Source organism: Ctenopharyngodon idella, chromosome 3, assembly GCF_019924925.1.
Source record: "Ctenopharyngodon idella isolate HZGC_01 chromosome 3, HZGC01, whole genome shotgun sequence".
Taxonomy (NCBI): domain Eukaryota; kingdom Metazoa; phylum Chordata; class Actinopteri; order Cypriniformes; family Xenocyprididae; genus Ctenopharyngodon; species Ctenopharyngodon idella.
The window spans coordinates 8407610-8428214 of NC_067222.1; the positions used below are offsets into that span (position 1 = coordinate 8407610).

General features: G+C 39.7%; 2 protein-coding genes across 8 annotated transcripts in view; both read right to left on the minus strand.

Annotated features, from left to right (window-relative positions):
* Positions 1 to 13853, minus strand: part of LOC127509842 (interferon-induced very large GTPase 1-like) — a 32721-nt gene extending 18868 nt beyond the window's left edge. The window contains exons 1-4 of one of the 7 annotated variants that reach the window (XM_051888956.1): positions 13786 to 13850; positions 8887 to 8986; positions 6828 to 7320; positions 6251 to 6315 (exon numbers count right to left, since the gene is read on the minus strand). In XM_051888956.1, coding sequence (XP_051744916.1) covers positions 6251 to 6315; positions 6828 to 7284 — 522 coding nt within the window. In that variant the 5' untranslated portion in view covers positions 7285 to 7320; positions 8887 to 8986; positions 13786 to 13850. Of the gene's footprint in view, positions 1 to 6250; positions 6316 to 6827; positions 7401 to 8886; positions 8987 to 13785 lie in introns of those variants that run through there. The other 6 variants (XM_051888955.1, XM_051888954.1, XM_051888958.1 and 3 more) reach the window with 6 other exon arrangements.
* The window catches only part of LOC127510188 (interferon-induced very large GTPase 1-like), a 96374-nt gene that overhangs the window by 69299 nt on the left and 6470 nt on the right, over positions 1 to 20605 (minus strand). The window lies entirely within an intron of this gene.

Here is a 20605-nt window from a genome sequence, read left to right on the forward strand (position 1 = left end):
TCGTCAGAATCATGATTTGCTGCACATCATAGTAGCATGGCAAACTATGCAATGCTCGTTCCCATTATCTCAGGGAACAAGGGTTACGTGAGTATCCATAAACTTTCCCTTTCAATACAGTTTACTTGCATTGTGTCAGTTTGCTGATGCTAATGGAGAACTTAATCCAATAGTTCCATGCTACAAGTGCAGAACCTGCAAGCCGGCAGCCTAGGGGTGCTCGGTTTAGGGCCCCATGATCAGCTACACAAGGATGCTAAAATGCTTGTGTTCTGTGTAGTCAGGCTCAGACTGCGGTCGGATGACTGACAACATCCATGCTTGAAGAGCAGGGATGCCCAGGTTGTAAAATCTGATGAAAGTGGATGGCGAAGACCAGCCAGTCGCCGCACAGATATCTGCGATACAGACTCCGCTGGACCACGCCTAAGAGAAGGCCATACATCTAATGGAGTGGGCCCTAACCCCTAATGGGCACAACAAGTCCACAGACTTGTAAGCTTGCACTATCGCATCCACAATCCATCTGGAAACCCTTTTCTTCGAAACGGGCAGCCCTTTAGTGTGGCCTCCGAAGCTGACAAACAGCTGCTCTGATTGCCGAAATCGGCTAGAGCACTCAGTATACAATCTAAGGGACCTGATGGGACTTTTCTCCACAAGCGCTATCACCTGCATTCTGAACGAGGTAGAAAGCACTTTCAGCATGTAACATTTTTTGGCTTAAGGACCACTTTACTGTCGTTAGCACCTAACTCAAGGCAAGAAGGTTCCACAGACAGAGCTTGCAGATCTCCAACTTGCTTGACTTACGCCAGCAAGAGGGCAGTCTTAAGTGAGAGGGACCGAAGATCAGTTGACTCGAGCGGCTCAAAGGGAGGGTCCCGAAGTGCCCTAAGGACTGTGGAGAGGTCCCATGAGGGGACCGAGCATCCCAGGTGAAAAAAAGTACATTTCAATAATGTACTTAAAGTGCTCTATTTTTGTGCACTAATTTTGTACTTAATATACTAAAAATTCTTCTTTAGTACTTCTTAAGATAATCTTAAGAACATCTAAGTGTACTCAACTGTGCTATTTTGAGACACCATGAAATATGAACTAAAATGTGTTTTTAAAATACTATCTCTGTATTTAAAAAATACATTTAGTTACCACTTGTAGTACACTATGGGTTCAAATGTACTATAAGTAGTATCTAAATACATTTTTTAAATACAGAGATAGTATATTAAAAGGACATTTAAGTTCATATTTCATGGTGTCTCAAAATAGCACAGTTGAGTACACTTAGATGTTCTTAAGTACAAAATTAGTGCACGAAAATAGAGTACATATTATTGAAATGTACTTTTTTTCACCTGGGATGGGCGGCGAGAATTCAACCTCCTAACCCCTCTGAGAAACTTAATGACCAGGTCAATTTCCCAATCGACTGGTCGGCCATCAGGGCATGATACACCACGATGGCTGCCACATATACCTGTGGTGTGGAGTCAGCACACCCATCGTCCAGCATGACCTGCAGAAACGTGAGAACTGACACACTTTCACATTTAGCAGGGTCTAGTTTCTGAGCTAAGCACCAGCTTGAGAAAATAGACCATTTTTGGGCGTAAAGGCGCCTTGTTGAAGGGGCCCCTGACCTCCGAGATCGTTCTCATGACCTCCTGGGAAAGACCTGGTGGCTCCCATCGAGGGGCCGAACATGCAGGTTCCACAACTCTGGTTAGGGGTTCCAAATCATCCCCCCCCACCCCCCACGTGGGAGAGAAGGTCTCTCCTCAACGGCGTGCTGCCACCAGAAGAATTTAACATCTTTCTTCCCTGATCCTGACAACATGTCTGCTCCTACATTTGAGGAGCCCGGCACGTGAATTACCCTCTCTGAGCAGAGGTTCCTCTGTTCCCATTAGAGAAGATGGCCTGCCAGCCTATTAAGAGGTGAGACCTGAGACCTCCTTGGTGGTTTATAAAGGCAACCACCGTCCTGTTGTCCGAGCAGACCAGGACGGGATGACCCCTGAGTTCTGGCTGGAACTCCTTGAAGGCCAGAATCACCTGCATCATTTTTAGGGGGTTGATGTGCCAATTCGACATAGGGGTTACCCATGAGCCGAATTCTACTCTTCTGTCGCACAGGGTGCCCCAAGCCATCTTAGAGGCATCTGTCACGACCACTTTCCTCCTGGAAACCGAGCCCAGCATTGCCCCATCCTGGTAAAAGCTGGGTGATTTCCAAGGGACCAAGGCCATGACGCAGCCATGGGTCAACCTGAGGGTGTGTTGGCTCATGCGCCATGTATAAGGTGTCTGAGACTGAAGTGTAAATCACGCCCATAAAGTGGGGCAGTCTGCAAGTGAACTGGAGCAAGTAGCTTTGTTTTATTTTCCCAAAAATCCAGCGCAACACTCCAGGGATGGCCTCCCATGCCCAGAGCCGAGTGGCAAATGGTTGAAGTACTACAAGTTGTCTCTCACACTGAAGCAGAAGAATGCTTGACACTTCGGAAATGGGTAGCATTTGGCAGCTGAAGAAGAAGAGTGGATGTGTGCTGAGTAGGGGGCATGCCATGCTCTAGTGAGGACTCGCATAAACTCTGGGTCCATATGGGTCCGCAGTGTGGGCAGCAAGAGTCCAGGAAGGCCGCTCAGTGTGGCCACGGCCCAGGCATGAGCCGCATTCGCAGCAAGACATTTGCAACAATGTCGCTAGGAAATTTGCTTTTAAATTTGCTCTTTTTGCAGTCGCCAGATGGCCACAGGGGAGACTGTTGAATCAGCTTGCTGCTGAAACATCGTTGATCTGCTGCAAGGCTCGTTCAATGGCGAGAAGAGGCAAGAAGAGGCTTCAGTCTTCTTCGGAGCAGTGAGAGATGATCTTCCCACTAAGGGAGAAAGATTCTGACGATATGGCATTTCTGCATGACTTATATAGGCCGTCAACCCAGCCTTTTTTGGCGGGCTGAAATGCCATTTGTCTGTGCAGGGACGATTTGGGAAGAGATCCAGTCAGAACTGGTGTCCTGTGTGTGTGGTAGATGCGCACATTTGAATTGTAATGTGTTGATCTACTGGGACATGAGTTGGCATGCGCTTGCTTAAAACGTATCAAAATGTAAATGGAGAAACAGAAGAGCAGACATATGGATAGATCTGAATAAGCGTGACGACGCAAAAGAGAACTCTGTTCGTTATGGTTTTCTGTGTGTATACACCCCAAACCATGCACCCGAAGTGCGGAGGCAGCGCGGAAGCTGTGCGTATGCTGCACGCTGCTGAACTGTGGCTTGTGTACTGCAAATACAGATGAGTCTATCACATTTTTCGGTGTTCTCCTCCAACCACTGTGATTTATAATGGGCAGCGTACTCTGCTGCGATGTGACCGTGTTCCCCTCTGTCTCACATACACATATGCAAATAACATGCTGTGTATAGGTAGGTTACATGATAAAAGTAATCTTAAAGTTAAGATATGCCTCTAGTTTTAATCATTTAAACAGGCCTTTGAAGTTTGGCCAAAAACTCCTGGTAGTGATGTATTTTCATGTATTTTATTTATTTTTTCACAGCGCTGAATGTCATATGGTGATTGTGACACTCGAAACAGCTCGTTTACATGATTTTATGGTGAAATGTGTTATTTTTCATGTTAATCAGGTCAATTTTGATCAAGAACAATGCACTGTGGCAGCGAAAATAGACCCAGCGACGAAACGATCGCAGCACTGCCGCATCTGCTCTGATGCACTGCCGCACCGCCTCTGCGTGTGGTGTGAACGCTCTAATCTATTAACATGGGCGCCAAAAAAAAAAAAAAAAAATGCGCTGCTTACACTCTGTTTACATGTGTGGTGTGAAACTGAATTGAGCTCTCTTTCGCGTCTAAATGGTCAATTACACACAACATTATGTCAAAATGTCTTAAGAGAATGTAAACAGTTGTGTGAATATTGGATGTGCATGGTGCATTGGATCCACGCATTTGGTCTTAAAGTGACAGCAGCGTAATAAACCTAATTCTGTCTGTGCCCTTAATATTAATCAAACAACAAAAGAAAAAGAGAAAAGCATTTACTGCTCTTTAATAGCTTTAATAAGAATTAATTATATTTAATTTATACAAATAAATATTTCTGCTTGAAAGAATGTTGTATGCAAGTTTTTATAAAGAATGAATATATTATTCATTGAAAAGAAGACCATGTTCTTCTATATGAGAAGCGATTTTATTTAATTTTAAGAAAAATAAAGACATGTTATATGTCACAGCAGTTAAATCTGTGTCTGTATTGCATGCTCAAACTTGAATATCATTTATATTAACAGGTTAATATAATGGGTTTGGAAATTTTAGAGAAATTCTTAATTAATGCATTATAATTGAACTAAACCCATTAGATTTTAGTTGACTAAATCAACTGTAGATTTAGTCAACTAAAATCTTATTATATTTATTTGACTAAAACTAGCCTAAAACTAAAACAATTCAGATGACTAAAATAAGATAAACTAAATGGCAATTTGGTCAAAAGACTATGACTAAAACTAAATCAAAGTTTGCTGTCAAAATTAACACTGCTAGAAACAAATGTGAGTGGAGCAGGAGATACAGGGCTCTTTTATTCACTTTATTCGCTCTTTTATTATTTTATTTTATTTTTTTGTAAGGTGAATCCAACAAGGCATTCAGTTCCTTCTGAGGAATAAAGGCTAAAAAGCTTGTTACAGAACAACAGAGGCTCTACTGGAATGTCACAAATTTATGTTGTAATTTGCCATTATTTATTAAACCAAATGCTTGACCATAATAATCTGCTGTTTCCTATTTCTAAGCATCAAGAACGGTTATGATAATAAATGCCTACTACTAATAAAAATGACTGACAATGAATAACAAAGCTGAGTAAATATGCTCATAATTGTACATTTCCAACGTTTTTATTTCTGACAAATATTAAAAGTAGAGACTAAATTTTGTGACCAGTCTATGATGTTGGTTTGAGAAACCTGAACCTTGAGTGGGGACTCGAACTCAGATCACCAGAAGCACAGCTGCGGCACATGTTTACTACTCCCATGCAAAGATGTAGCCTATATATAATTCACATTTCTATAGTTTTTTATTTTATTACAAGCCTGGTGCACACTGTACAATTTAGGCCATGATTTGGTGATTTAAGACAAATTTTGAGAATCCTAAAAGATTCTTATAATCTTAGACTAAAATCTGTAGTCTTTGATCGCTAGTTTGACATGTTCACAGACAGCCGATTAATGAATGTTGCAATCAAATTTTACCTCAGACGAAATTCTGGCAGTGTCAAAAGATTTGGCACACAGTCCTGCAGTGTGACTTCTATGACGAACGTCGCATTGACTTGTTTTTCAAGACAAGCCGTGATCAAAATTAACGCTAGAAATGTCTTTTGTTAGCCACCATTTCAGTCCCACTGAACATGTATGGGTTGATAATGTAAAACTCCAGACAAATTTTCATGTACACGTCTGTTTTTAACACATCTTGACCGTCGTACAATCTGACATTCATGACAGCTGAGATCCCACAGTGTGACATGAGGGTCCGTGGACCGAATATGTCCACTCTATAAAATGAAAATTCAAGGTTTATAGTGCCACTTAGCAGTCAAGAGCAGAAATGCATTTCCTGCCGAAAACGCTGTTGTACCCGTTGTGGCAAAAAACGCATTCTGGTTGAGTATCTGTATGTACAGTGTTTAACAAATTTATTAAAACACCTGTCAAATTTATTACACCTCACAAATATTTTAGGAATCTGTCAAAAACTTGTTTAAAACAAACAACAACAAAAAAATGTATTGTAATTTATTAAGATAATAATAAATTGAAAAAACTAAATAGTCTTTATTCACACATAATATATATATATATATATATATATATATATATATATATATATATATATATAAATTTTTACTTTGTATGGCCTCCTCTGGCCTTGATAACAGCTTGCATTCTTGCTGGAATTATTTTTGCAGGCTGTTATTCATATCGTAGGTTTTTTTTTTTTTTTTTCACATTCTGATCTCATAAAAGTTTAGGCAATGTTTGCTGGTGTCGCTTGAATAACTAACTGTCGATTAGGAAATTCTTTGGTCAGGGCAGCCCTGTTTTACCATCAAAACAACTGAATTGGATGATGTAACTATCAAGTAGCAAATATAAGTCAGCTAATAAATGTGTGCAAACTGTAAACCAGCTCTTACCCTGTGTGTTTCTGTTGTCTCTGTTGTGGCGTGCTCCCTTGTTTCTTTATTGATTGAAGGTTCATCTTATGAAATAATAATAAAAAAAAAAATAATAATATGAATGTTTCTTAAGTCTATATTATAGCAGTATATATTATATATTATATTATAGCATTCTATATTATAGCAGTTTTCCTGTCATACTTTCATTAGATCCAGGTAGAGCACCTAATTCCACTTACCTGGGTATTATATAAGATCATACAACCATAGATGTGATATAAGGTGGTTGGGATTTGTTTTGACTCTGTTCACTATACTATCTGTATTTTTTTAACTGTACTGCTTCAATTATTTGTAATAAAACAATTGAAATAAGTTTCAATTATAATTATTATGACGTTTTGAAAATGACACTCCTTGGTTGGTGGAGCACCTTTTTTCAATTAACATTTCAAACTGATATGTCATGAAGCCCTGTCTCTATCCACAAATGTCTATATGACATGTTTAGTTAAAATCAGCTAAAATCAGAATGCTAGATCACAGTCTTGACTAAACATGGGAAATATCAATGAAGAATCTGTTTTCTCACCACTTTCACATTCACTTTTTTTTAGCTCTTCTCTCTGTCTTAATGCTGTATTGTATATCTCTAGTGTGTAGCGCTGCTGTTGATTTTCATTAAACAGACGCTCAATCTTGTTCATCAGCTCTCTCATCTCTGTTTGGTTGGTTATCGTCTTGTTGCAGGTCTGATATCTTCCTCCACATTTCTCCAGCAGCTGCTCCAGAACAGGGTTGTTCTTCAGATCATCAATTATAGAGTCACACTCTTCTTCTGTCTCATAGGTGAAGAGAATCATCACAAACTGAAGAACTTTGTCTCCAAACACTCTCTGAAGCCATTCAAGACCAATCTTATCAGCATCTGTTAACTGGCCCAGTCGCACAACAAAGATGAAGGTGTGGATTTCATTTTCATTCACTAGTTGACCAATGTGATGATCCACTGAGTCCAGGTAAAGTTCAGCCTCATGTAAACCAGTCATGTTGATCACTGAGACACAATGTTCTGATATCTTCCTCTGTAAAGGAACAATCCTGGATATTTCTGCACTTTCAACATGTTTTTCTCCAAGTAGAATGTTTTCATGTCCAAACTGGACTGATGAAGAGTTTCCAAATAACACAGCGGTCACATTCGGAAATGTGAGATATAAAATAAACACAAAAGAACCGCTCTCAAATTCATCAGAATATCAGAACAAATCTGATCATCATTGAGTATTTTTAGGGATGCACAATATATCGGCCAACATATCGTATCGGCCGATAAATGGTCATTTTTAATGTTATTGTTATCAATCCAATAAGAAAATAAAATTATAATGAGAACACAATTAAAAGAATATTGTGACATTATGATTGGGACTGTCATATACATGACTCTCATATACAATGAGAACACTATTGTAATAAAACGCTGTGAATTATCTGGGTTTAGTTGCTGTTACAGCGTGTTGTGAGCAGATCCACAACAGGAGTTACACATTCTAACCAGCACAGTCAGCACAGGAGTCACTTTTAGCAATTTATCTGAATTTGGTCCAGATATAAGTCTTAATACTAAGTTTATGTAGTATAAATTAATGATTAATATCATATGTGTTTCACTGAGTTAATAAACCTGCTAACAGCGCTTCATTGCTTCACAGTGTGCGCTAAAAGAGCAATGCAAAACATTAATAACTATAATTGGGACTTCCATATACATAACATTATAATTGTATACACTATTGTAATAAAAACTTGTAAATTCTTTGGGGTTTGCCATTTTTCAGTGTGTTTTCTTGCGGGAAGAGAGCATCCACAACAGAAGTTACACATTCTGACAACGTACTTACTTCAAGTCCATCTTTGTGTGATTTTGTGCAAATGTAAGTTGTAATATTATGTTTATTTTGTATAAATATCTGTTTTATTTTATGTAGGATGTGTTCTGTTAAGTGAATTAACCTTCTATCAAAGCGCTTTAGTTTACTGGTATTCATTCAGTTCTTCAGCGCAGCTCAAACAGCAATTATGTTATTAGAAACAGTAATATTAAAGATGCTACTATTACTGTAATATCAAAAATGTTTAATATTTTTTTTCAAAAACATTTATGCGCAATGATTAATAACTATCACTTTTATTGTTCTCGTATCATTTTCATCAACAATATGGTTTGATTAAAATAATTTCCTTCACAGGCCATTTCATTTTATTTATCCATGGCACATGCATTTGGTTTCTTTATAGCACAAGTAATGTTGTCCAATGATGTGTTTGCATTAATTAGGAATTTAATTTAATTTTTTTTTTTTTTTTTTTTTTAGGCAATAGATTTTTTTTGGTAACACTTTACAATATGTTCTCATTTGTAAATGCATTAACGTTAAAGTTAGTTAATAAAATATTTGTGTTCATGTTAGTTCACAGTACATTAACTAATGTTAACAGATAAAACTTTGGATCTTAAAAATGTCTTGAGATTAATAAAGAATAAATAAAGAATTATCGGTAATCTGTATTGGCTAAAATTTTCATATCGGTGCATCCCTAATTATTTTCATGAATGTTTGGATGAAATGAATATTGTGTTTTCCTACCCATGTCACTGTGTGATGAGTCAAATGGTTCAGGTGCCTTGATCATTTTTGCACTGCCAGCAGGTTTGGATATGTTCTCTTCTGCTGATTGTTCGTTATCCTAAAATGATAATGAGAAGATAAAGTGATGCACTTGGCCAACATTTACTCACCATTGATAGGCAGTTTTAATATTAAGTGGCATAGCATCTTGCACACAGAATCCATCGGCACAATCGTGCCACTATGTTCAATGGCACATTTTTAGTGGGATGTGCCAGTGGATTATGGCATATGTCACTAAAATTTTCAAATTTGTGTCATGAGCCAGCAGTGATTAGTGGCAGCAGTTGATAGGGGCATTTTAAAAATAAACTTAGAGTAATGTAAAAACATATTACAATATAAATAAAAGTCATTCAGCAATAGGTTAATATATACAATGGGACACGAGACGTATATAAACCTCACAGTATAACCCCCCCATAGCAATTCATAATGGCTAACATAGAAATGGTGTCAAAATCCTTTAGTTGGTTTATTTTCAGGTTTAAATTAGACTTTGAATAACATATTTCCAGTGGGCCTATTTATACCTGGTCATTGTTAAAAATTTCAATGTGAAATTACAGCATATTCAGTTTAATAATTGCATTATTTTCTCAGTAATTCCACAGTATGACTTCTCTCGTATCTTACTGCTTCATTTTATTTATCATCAGCCAATTTCAAGATCAAAGACCACAATTGGAGAGAGAGAGGCATCACCACTAAAGATCATTTAAAGGTGCAGGATGTTATTTCTCAAAGTCGTTGCTGAACATTGTTAATATTTCAAATCAACCCAAACAAACACAACCCACTCTTCATTGCTCCGCCTCCAAAGCTCACCCTCCAATCCTAACCGCCCTGCCCCATGTCGGTTGCGAACCCTGATTTGCTGCTGGCAATGCACACGAGCCGGATGCACTAACAAGGACACTAAACACTGCATTCTCTAGCAGTTGAGAGCCTGCACAACTCTCACTAGCTGGCCTCCGTTACTCACGCAATGCAAGAGTGGATGCCTATTTATCGTAGCAGAAGCTCAACAAAATAATGCTTCCGTTTAGCTAAAAACTGTTTAGCTCACCCTTTATAAGCCTGTTTTTTTTTGTTTGTTTGTTTGTTTTTTTTCAGTCATTCTCAGCAAAGTCTTGTATGTGTCAGCACTGCATTTCTGAGCATTCTCCCTGGTTTCATGTTTCTTGGTTTTGATTTTCTGCATGTTCCCCTGGATTTCTCTGTTTTGCCTCTGCATTGTCTGTATTGTACTGTATCAATATCAAGTATCAATCGCATCATCTGGATTTGGATCTGTCATTATCACTAGAGAGAAAAGTAAACGTTATAAAAGGTCGGGTCTTGCACCACACAACTGTGATAGTACGTTGTATGTATATTATTGGTATAAATATTAATATTCATTCATGAATTTACAGAATGTGTTGCCTGAATAGCCTATTTTTGTAGAATCATTCAGTTCCCTGAGAACACCCGACCAACTCTTCATATTATTATACTGTCCATATAACCCAGAGAGATTCTGACATTGAATCAATGTTGAATCGATATCTCTTTGCTATCTAGGCAACTTGTAGATTAATACACACATGATTGCATTCATGCATGTATAATGATTACAAAATACCATGTTGATATTTATTTATTCAGTAAAAAATGCTTTTAAAGGCCATCAGAACTGACCCAGTAATTCCATTTTATTATATTATATTGTACAGCCTATTATTTTACCAGTTATATTATTTTTCTGCAGTCTATGTGCACACTAATTGTACCGTCAGTGCTCGGGCCCTAAATATATTAATATAATCATTTCTTAATTCTGCACTTTTTCCTAATTAATAATAAATATTATTATAGGCCTATCCATTTCTGATAATTCCAGGTTGATATGATCGTGCAGGTTGTTTACACATTTAATTTGTGGCCATGAGAAATAGATGTCATTCCCTTGACATAAAGAAGTCGTGGCCACAAGAAAAATATGTCATTCCATCAAGTTAATGTGATGTTCCCACAAATTAATAGGCTCGTATGAGATGAGCAAAATCAGAATCGATCATCGGTGATCACCGCGAGATGCATACCGGTTTGAAATGTGTCCGAGGGTGGGCCGCCTTGCTCTGATGTAATGCTGACGAATATCAAAATAGTCTCACGACGGCGAGGCGGCCTCATCGGATTCTGCAGTCAGGCGCAGTTGCTCTCCACCAACTGCGCTGATCAAAAGCATGATGGGAAACGACTTGCTGACGACACAGCTGAATGCTTATTGGTTTAAACAACCATGATGTATTGATCTCTTTTAAAATGTTTTATTTTAAAACCCTAATATCATGTTTTTATATGTAGAAATTATGTGTGAATATTCCCAAACTCTGACAGTGCGATCTCTTTATGAATTATGTGACTATATAATATATATATATATATATATATATATATATATATATATATATATATATAATATATATACACAGGTGCATCTCAAAAAATTAGAATGTCATGGAAAAGTTCATTTCTTTCAGTAATTCAACTCAAATTGTGGAACTCGTGTATTAAATAAATTCAATGCACACAGACTGAAGAACTTTGAGTATTTAGTTCTTTTAATTGTGATGATTTTGGCTCACATTTAACAAAAACCCACCAATTCAGTATCCCAATAAATTAGAATGCTTCATAAGATCTATAAAAAAAAGGATATTTTAAACAGAAATGTCAGGCTTCTGAAAAGTATGTTCATTTATAGGCACTCAATACTTGGTTGGGCCTCCTTTTGCATGAATTACTGCATCAATGCGGCGTGGCATGGAGGCGATCAGTCTGTGGCACTGCTCAGTGTAATGGAAGCCCAGGTTGCTTTGATAGCGGCCTTCAGCTCATCTGCATTGTTGGGTCTGGTGTCTCTCATCTTCCTCTCATAGATTCTCTATGGGGTTCAGGTCAGGCGAGTTTGCTGGCCAATCAAGCACCGTAACACCATGGTCATTGAACCAGCTTTTGGTTTGGCAGTGTGGGCAGGTGCCAAATCCTGCTGGAAAATGAAATCAGCATCTCCATAAAGCTTGTCAGCAGAAGGAAGCATGAAGTGCTCTAAAATTTCCTGGTAGATGGCTGCGTTGACTGTGGACTTCAGAAAACACAGTGGACCAACACCAGCAGATGACATGGCAGCCCAAATCATCACTGACTGTGGAAACTTTACACTGGACCTCAAGCAACATGGTTTCTGTGCCTCTTCACTCTTCCTCCAGACATTTACCTTCATCTGAAAAGAGCCCTTTGGACCACTGTGTTTCATCAAGTCCACAGTCAACGCAGCCATCTACCAGGAAATTTTAGAGCACTTCCTTCCTTCTGCTGACAAGCTTTAGTCAGATGCTGATTTCATTTTCCAGCAGGATTTGGCACCTGCCCACACTGCCAAAGGTACCAAAAGCTGACCTGAACCCCATAGAGAATCTATAGGGTATTGTCAGGAAGATGAGAGACACCAGACCCAACAATGCAGATGACCTGAAGACCGCTATCAAAGCAACCTGGGCTTCCATTACACCTGAGCAGTGCTACAGGCTGATTGACTCCATGCCACGCCGCAGTAATTCATGCAAAAGGAGGCCCAACCAAGTACTGAGTGCATATACAGTAAATGAACATACTTTCCAGAAGGCCAACAATTCACTAAAAATGTTTTTTTTTTATTTTTATTTTATTTTTTTTTACTGGTCTTATGAAGTATTATAATTTGTTGAGATAGTGAATTGGTGGGTTTTTGTTAAATGTGAGCCAAAATCATCACAATTAAAAGAACCAAAGACTTAAAGTACTTTAGTCTGTGTGCATTGAATTTATTTAATACACGAGTTCAACAATTTGAGTTGAATTACTGAAAGAAATGAACTTTTCCACGACATTCTAATTTATTGAGATGCACCTGTGTGTATATATATATATATATATATATATATATATACACAGGTGCATCTCAATGGGGCAGGGCAAAATCGCGTTCTGGGGGTGGGATCTCTCCCGTTGATCGTGAAAGTGAAAGTGATCGTGAAAGTGAACACTTTCGCTTTCACGATCAAAGGGGTAGTGGCTCAAAAACCGGAACACTTTCACTTTCACGATCAAAGGGGCAGTGGCTCAAAAACCGGAACACTTTCACTTTCACGATCAAAGGGGCAGTGGCTCAAAAACCGTCCGCCTGCACTTTTTTCGCCGCATACTTTCGCCTAGCCTACATTTGAGGCGAGGCGCATCTCAAACGATCCTACACCGGACGCGACCGGCTTTTTGCTGTCTACACTGAACGCGACAAACCGACCGTTGCAAAGCACTTGGACTACCTCATAAATAGAACGGGGAATCCGTTTACTGTCGGGAATTCGTTGTGTCGCGGTGCGCCGCATCCGGTGTAGAAAATTACTGATCATAATGGTTTCTATTGTCTTTTTAAGCGCCGCTCGCGTCCGGTGTAGACACGGTAATAGCTGGTGGCCACAACATATGATCACGTTCCCACCAGTTAATATACCGTGGTCACGTGAACCGAATGTCGCATTAATATGTCGCATATGTCACCGTAATAATCGCATTATGAGGGTGCATGTAGACGCACTCAATGAGCATATCCTGTCTTTATATTTATTTGCAGAAAAACTGTTTAACACCAATGTACATCTATGACAGGACAATGATTAGTTTTAACAGCGTGGAGGACACTGAAAATAGCAGTCATCTGCAAATTGTACATTGGCATGCTGTCATGCCGGCTATGGCAATCATCATTACAAATATAAAAAGTGGTTTATTGTGTTAAAAATGTATCAAATTAAGCATTCAAAGTCAAACCTGAGTGTTGATGTCTCCCCGTGTGTGTCTGTCCTTCTCTTTGATTTCCAAATAGCAAGTGAAAGTTCTCTGCAGGCCTTTATATAGACACATCTAAACATTTTTTTGAAGTCACATGGTATAACAGAAAGCCTTTATATAGACACATCTAAGCAATTTCTTGAAGTCACATGATATAACAGAAAGCCTTTATATCAGGGGTGTCCAACCCCTATTTGAACAATTACACTTTCTTGAGCCATCAATGTGGCAATATATGTTTTTTAATTAATTATATAGAAGATTATTTCAAGCACCAACAAAGTGCTCGTCCCCACAGTCATATACAGAGGGAAAGTGCTTTATTTTGAGGTCAGAAACAGGTTTTTCTACCATTTAAAATACAATAATGTATACAAGTAATACTTGAATAAACTTCTTTTTCGTAGGGTTTATATGAAAGTTAATATGAACAATACACCCAAAGTTCTTGTTATTTAATTCCATTTGGAAGACGTGCTTATCAATCATTTTTATTTTAATACAGATGTTTTAGAAATATGACGATCACATAACCCATAGAGAGATCGGGAAGAGTTTGGGAATATTCACATAATTTCTACACATAAAATAAAGATATCAGAGTTTTAAAATCAAACATTTTAAAAGAGATCAATACATCACGTCTGTTTAAACCAATTAAGCTGTGTCGTTTCCCATCATGCTCTTGATCAGCGCAGTCGGTGGAGAGTGCAGAATCCGATGCGGCCACCTCGCTGTATAGTGAGAGTTTTCTAACCGGCATGCATCTTGCTGTGATCAGCGGTGATCAATTTTGCACAAATTTTGCTCGTCTCAAACGAGCCTCTTCATTGACTTTTAGTGCTGTCAGAATAAGACTATATCACTTTATTTTAACTTCTAATAGCAATTTATAGACAAATGTCCTTCTAGTAAAAAGTGACAATGGGCAAGTCCGAAAAAAATAAAAACAAAGAGTGCTTCACAGGCTAATACTAATCCTGCTATCAAAACCAATCATGAAATTCTGCAAGCCTCTAATAATCTTGCGACAGAGAATCTGCATGATTACGTCAAGACAGACTTGGATGCAATTTCTGACAAATTCATGTTGTGCGAGGAGGAATTTCCAGCACTTTTAGGCACGCCATGCAAATCTCTTGCCACCAAACAACGGAAGACTGAGCGATCTGATATTGCTGACGTACTCTCACAACTTGGAGCACTTTCTCAATTAATAAACACCTGGCCTGATTCCCTGGAGAAAATGTTAGGAGAAAATACACACGCGATTACTAACATGAAGGAGGTAATAAATGAAAATACCAAGCAAATCACAAGTGTCAAGGAAGCTATCAAATTCATGAGCGAAGTAGTTAACTGTCTGAAAAGCAAGTATGGAGCAGTGGAGTCCAAAGTGGGCAAAATGGAGCAGACTACCTTTGAGCAAGAGAGAAGACTAAAACATCTGGAAAGTTATACGCGACGGTGGAATTTACGGAGTCCCAGAGAAGGAGAAAGTAGATGTTCGACTGCAGTTGTGTCAGCGACTCCTGCCAGAGGACAAGGACAAACTTCCGAACGCCATTGACACTGTACACCAGCTTCGTATTACAGAGCCTGGCACGTCACCTATAGGAGAAAAAAAAACAATCCGTGCCGACGGTTTTGCAATCCGTTCCCTCAGTTTATAAACCGTGCTCACGAATTCTTAAACTGTTCCCTCGGTTTAACAAATCGTGCCCACAGATTAATAAACCGTACCCATGAATTTCAAATCCGTGCGCTCAGATTTTGCAAACCGTACCCTCGGTTTTTAAATCCGTTCCCACAAATTCATAATCCGTGCGCACGCAAGGAATTTTTTCTTGGTACTGAAGCTTCCAGTGCACATATGCAAATAGAACAACAAGAAACAGTAGTAAAATTTAAGAAAAAAATACAAAATATAAAAGTATAAAAACACAGTTAGGTTTAGTCATCATAAACACATTTACAGATTATGAACATATTTACAGTATTATGAATAATATGAATAAAGATTAACTAAGAAAGATATTGCACTAAGCAATGGGGTATTGCACTTGCAGGCGTATGCCTGTTACGGACAGATACTCAGAGAACACAGGATATTACGATGAGTGATGTTTATTAGACAAACAGCAGGTGATAACAGTAATGCAGGTAAGTGAGCTGGAATTGTAGGCTTGTTGGATGATAACCTGACACTTAAAGGGGACCTATTATGCCCCATTTTACAAGATGTAAAATAAGTCTCTGATGTCCCCAGAGTGTGTATGTTAAGAACATAGAATAGAACATGTTCTATTCTCAATGCAGCATATATTTGCAGTTTCTGACTGAGCTGCTGCGCTCGTGTGTGTGTGATCTAGTGTCAGATGACATGGATCCACACACTTAATAATCCTCTCTGTGCATTTTATTTTGTCAGATAGTGCTTCACACAAGACAGTCCCTGAAGACGATTAGAGGATGACATGTTGTTTGGGCACCCCTTTTATACATGCGGGTCGCATTGTTATGATGTCATGGGCTGTCGCCGGTCAATATTGCCGAGATTGGATATGTCGCGGAGGCGTTCCCCTAGCGTGTTTTACGCAGCGTTGAGTTCCCTTTCGAAAGGGAATCTGAGTCAGAACGTTTTATTGCCAAATATACTTGCACACACTTGGAGAAATGGTATATTGCGTCTGAAGCTACTGAAGCTACATTTGAGCGCCTCCAGGAATTAATATTATTAGAGGATTTCAAAGGTTGTCTCCCTGAGAACTTAGTTTTACATCTAAATGAACAAAAGGTTACCTCTTTGTCTGAAGCAGCAGTGTTTGATGATGAGTACGTACTAACTCACCAAACTGTTTTTTATATGGCACGTCAGAATAAAAACGTAAAAGCGTATGCTGAGAGGAATTCTGCAGTTGTACGCTCCTCAAAGACAGACACTCGTGCGAGCACGTCTGCGGGAAATGTGTTTAAGCATGCAGAGTCTAAGTGCATATGTTTCTACTGCCTTGATCCCAGTCATCTTATTGCTGACTGCAAGGCGTGGAAACACAAGAATGTGGCTTCTAAAGCAAAAGGTGTTGCACATGTGGCATTCGAGCCGCTGACAGGAAACACTGAGTTGTTGTCACCTGGAACGGTGATGTTTAAGCTTTTCCTGAGGAGTGGCTCAGTTTCTTTTCCTTCACACGATAGGCCCAAAACTGTGTCCATTTTGTGGGACACTGGCGCCGCTCACTCGTTTATTCGTGAAGACGCGCTTCCATTGTCAGCGGAGACATAGACAGGCACTGATATTTTAGTTTGTGGGGATGAGCTGGGATGCATTAAAGTTCCCGTTCACTCCATGTTCCTGAAGTCAGATTTGGTCTCAGGCCTGGTAGATGTGGGAGTATGCACGAAACTCCCAGTCGAGGGTGTAAACTTCATTCTTGGGAACGATTTGGCAGGGGGTAATGTTTTCCCTTTCCCCTTAGTGTCCGGGTGTCCTACACGGGACTCCGCTCCACCGGCTGTCTCTCCTCCTTTGTTTCCGGCTTGTGCGGTTACGCGCTCACAATCACAAAAATTTGCTGACACCGTTGATCTGTCTGATTCATTCTTGTTGTGTTCAGGCCCCACGTAGCTGTCTCTGTCGGTGGATGACAGTGTGTTAGAGACAGGCTCTGATGTGCCTACTAAAGACAATCAAACGGTCAACACTGGTCGAAAGCAGCTCAGTATTGCGCAGAAATCTGACCCAACTTTATGTCACTGTATTGAAACCGCCGTGAAAACGAAAAATGACCTTGCTCGTGTAAGAATAGTTTATTATTGGGACGAGGATGTTTTAATGCGCAAATGGCTTCCTATGTCTGCAGATGGGACTGAGTTAGGCCCTGTTTATCAAATTGTGTTGCCTATGTGTTACCGTTCAGTAGTGCTTGAACTGGCCCATGATCACGCAATGGCAGGGCATTTTGGAGTGAATAAAACCTTTCAGCGTGTTATAAGGGATTTCTATTGGCCCGGCTTAAGAGCTAGTGTAGCGAAATACTGCCATTCCTGTCACGCGTGTCAGGTCGCGGGGAAGCCTAAGCAAGCCTAACCTTTACACCCAATTCCCGTGGTGGGGGAGCCTTTCGAATGTTAAATTTTAGACTGTGTAGGGCCACTTCTGAAATCTAAAAGCGGACACCAGTACATTCTTACGCTGATGTGTGCAGCCACTCGATTTCCCGAGGCTGTCCCTCTGCGTAACTTAAAGGCAAAGACTGTTTTCAAAGAACTCATCAAATTCTGCTCTCCTTTTGTTCTGCCACGAGTAGTCCAAACAGACCGCAGAACTAATTTTACGTCGAAGCTGTTTAAACAGGTGCTGACTAGAATTTCGGTGTCACATCAGATGTCCTGCGCTTATCATCCCCAGACATAAGGTGCGTTAGAACGCTTCCATCAAACGCTCAAAACATATTCACTGCGCAGAGGAAGGGAAAGACTGGGCTGATAGTCTGCCTCTACTACTTTTCGCCATACGAGAGACCGTACAAGATTCCCTTTGCTTCAGCCCAGCACAGTTGGTATTCGGACATTCAGTTCATGGCCCCCTTAAACTTCTGAGTGAACAGTTACTTGCGAGCGAACCCGCGTTTGTGCCAGTGACCAAGTATGTTGATACACTCCATAAGCGGTTGACATGTGTTTGTGAACTTGCGAAGCTGAATATTGAAAGCTCGCAAGCAGTCATGAAAAAGTGTTATGATCGCAAGAGCGTTGCTCGTTCATTCAAACCAGGGCAATTGGTGCTAGCCTTGTTAACAGTGCCTGGTTCATCTCTCCAAACCCGATTTACTGGTCCTTACATTATAGAAAGGAAAGTGAATGACACAAATTACGTACTGAGAACGCCAGATCGCAGAAAGAAACTGCAGCTGTGCCACGTTAACAAGTTAAAGCCTTATCATGCAAGAGATCAAAGTGAAGCATCAGTTAAGCCTGTTGTGACGGTGGTTCCATCTGTTTCGCACATCAAAGTCGAGGATGAGGTTGGAGAGAAATTTCCTGTGTTGGGAGAAAGCTTACAGAACTCTAACGTTCTCAAAAATGTACATGCTTTCCTGAGTCATTTGCCAGACTGTCAAAGCGAAAGTGTTATAAAATTGATTGACAGTTTCCCTAGTATTTTCTCAGATGTCCCGTCTCGCACTAATGTGTTATTTCATGACATCGACGTTGGAGATGCTGCTCCAATTAAACAACACCCTTACAGGGTTAATCCTCGTAAACGTGATATTATGAAAACGGAGGTGGAATACATGTTACGTAATGGTTTAGCAGAATCCAGCCAAAGCGCCTGGAGCTCTCCCTGCCTTCTAGTGCCAAAAGCTAATTCAACATTCCGGTTCTGTACGGATTCCGGTTTCGTACAGATCGGAAGGTTAACGCCGTGACTAAGCCTGACTTTTTCCCTTTACCAAGAACAGATGACTGCATCGATAGGGTCGGTCCTGCCAAGTTCGTTTCAAAGCTTGACCTACTAAAGGGTTACTGGCAGATGCCCCTTACTGCACACGCTGCCGAAATTTCAGCATTTGTCACTCCGGACTACTTCTGTCAATATTCTGTGATGCCGTTCAGGATGCGGAACGCGCCGTCCACTTTCCAATGCCTAATGCAGCTGGTACTCCACGGGGTACAAAATTGTGATGCATATCTTGATGATATTGTTGTATATTCTTCCACATGGGAAGAACATGTTGAAAAATTACATAATGTGTTTTCTCGGTTAGCTGCTGCATCCCTAATGGTAAATTTATCGAAATGTGAATTCGCTACATCACCTACCTTGGCAAATGTGTTGGTCAGGGTCAAGTTTGCCCAGTGGATGCCAAGGTGATTGCTATATCTGAATTTCCTGCGCTCATGAATAAATGCGAATTGTGCTGCTTTATAGGAATGGCCAATTATTATAGAGGATTGTGTCGCAACTTTGCTAGTCTTGTTGCACCCTTAACCGACCTTCTTCGGCCAACACATAGTTTTAAGTGGTCTCCTGTGTAAGACTTGATTTTCCTGCTAAGACAAAAACTGAGATCAAGCACCCTTCAATAAAGCAATAAAACTCATCTGGAGAGAAGATCTCAAAGAAATAGCATAGGACAATGCCTTGCCCTCACACATCTACAGGATGCAATAGCCCTCCCCCCAACACACACACACACACACACACCCTCCTTCCTTTTTCCCCTGACTCAAGTCACTGAAAGTTCTCCAAGAAGTATAATGTATCTGGTGTATCTATTGTTTATTCCTTTCATGTTTGGTATCATTTTAAATGTCTCAGTGCGATTGGTAAAATGGTCTCAATTTCACAGCAGTCACTGGTATTATGAAGAAGATTGAAAACTAAGGAGAATTCTGTCCTCCTTTTGGGTGGTGTCACTTCTGAAAACCCACTCCTCTCCCCCCAAAACAGGTGTTGGTGTAATAAAAATTTACAATCCTTTTGTTCTGGTCTTGGTATATAAGGTAAAGTGCAAAGCAGTCAGGGGGGATTTTCTGTAGCCAGAGAGCCCCACACAGTAATGGACAAGTGTCTTCAAACACTAATCCACCACTGTGTGCATGTGCATTTCAGTTGATGTTATGCATTTATTATTTCTGAATTGGCTTCTAATTGTCCAACTATGAAACTGACATGATACATTTTTACTTGACAAATAAAATGTTATATTTGATTTACTCTGGATTCTTCTGAAATCATTATGACCAGTAGATTATTGGAGTCCGTCATTTCCGTAAATCTGCGTCAGGACAG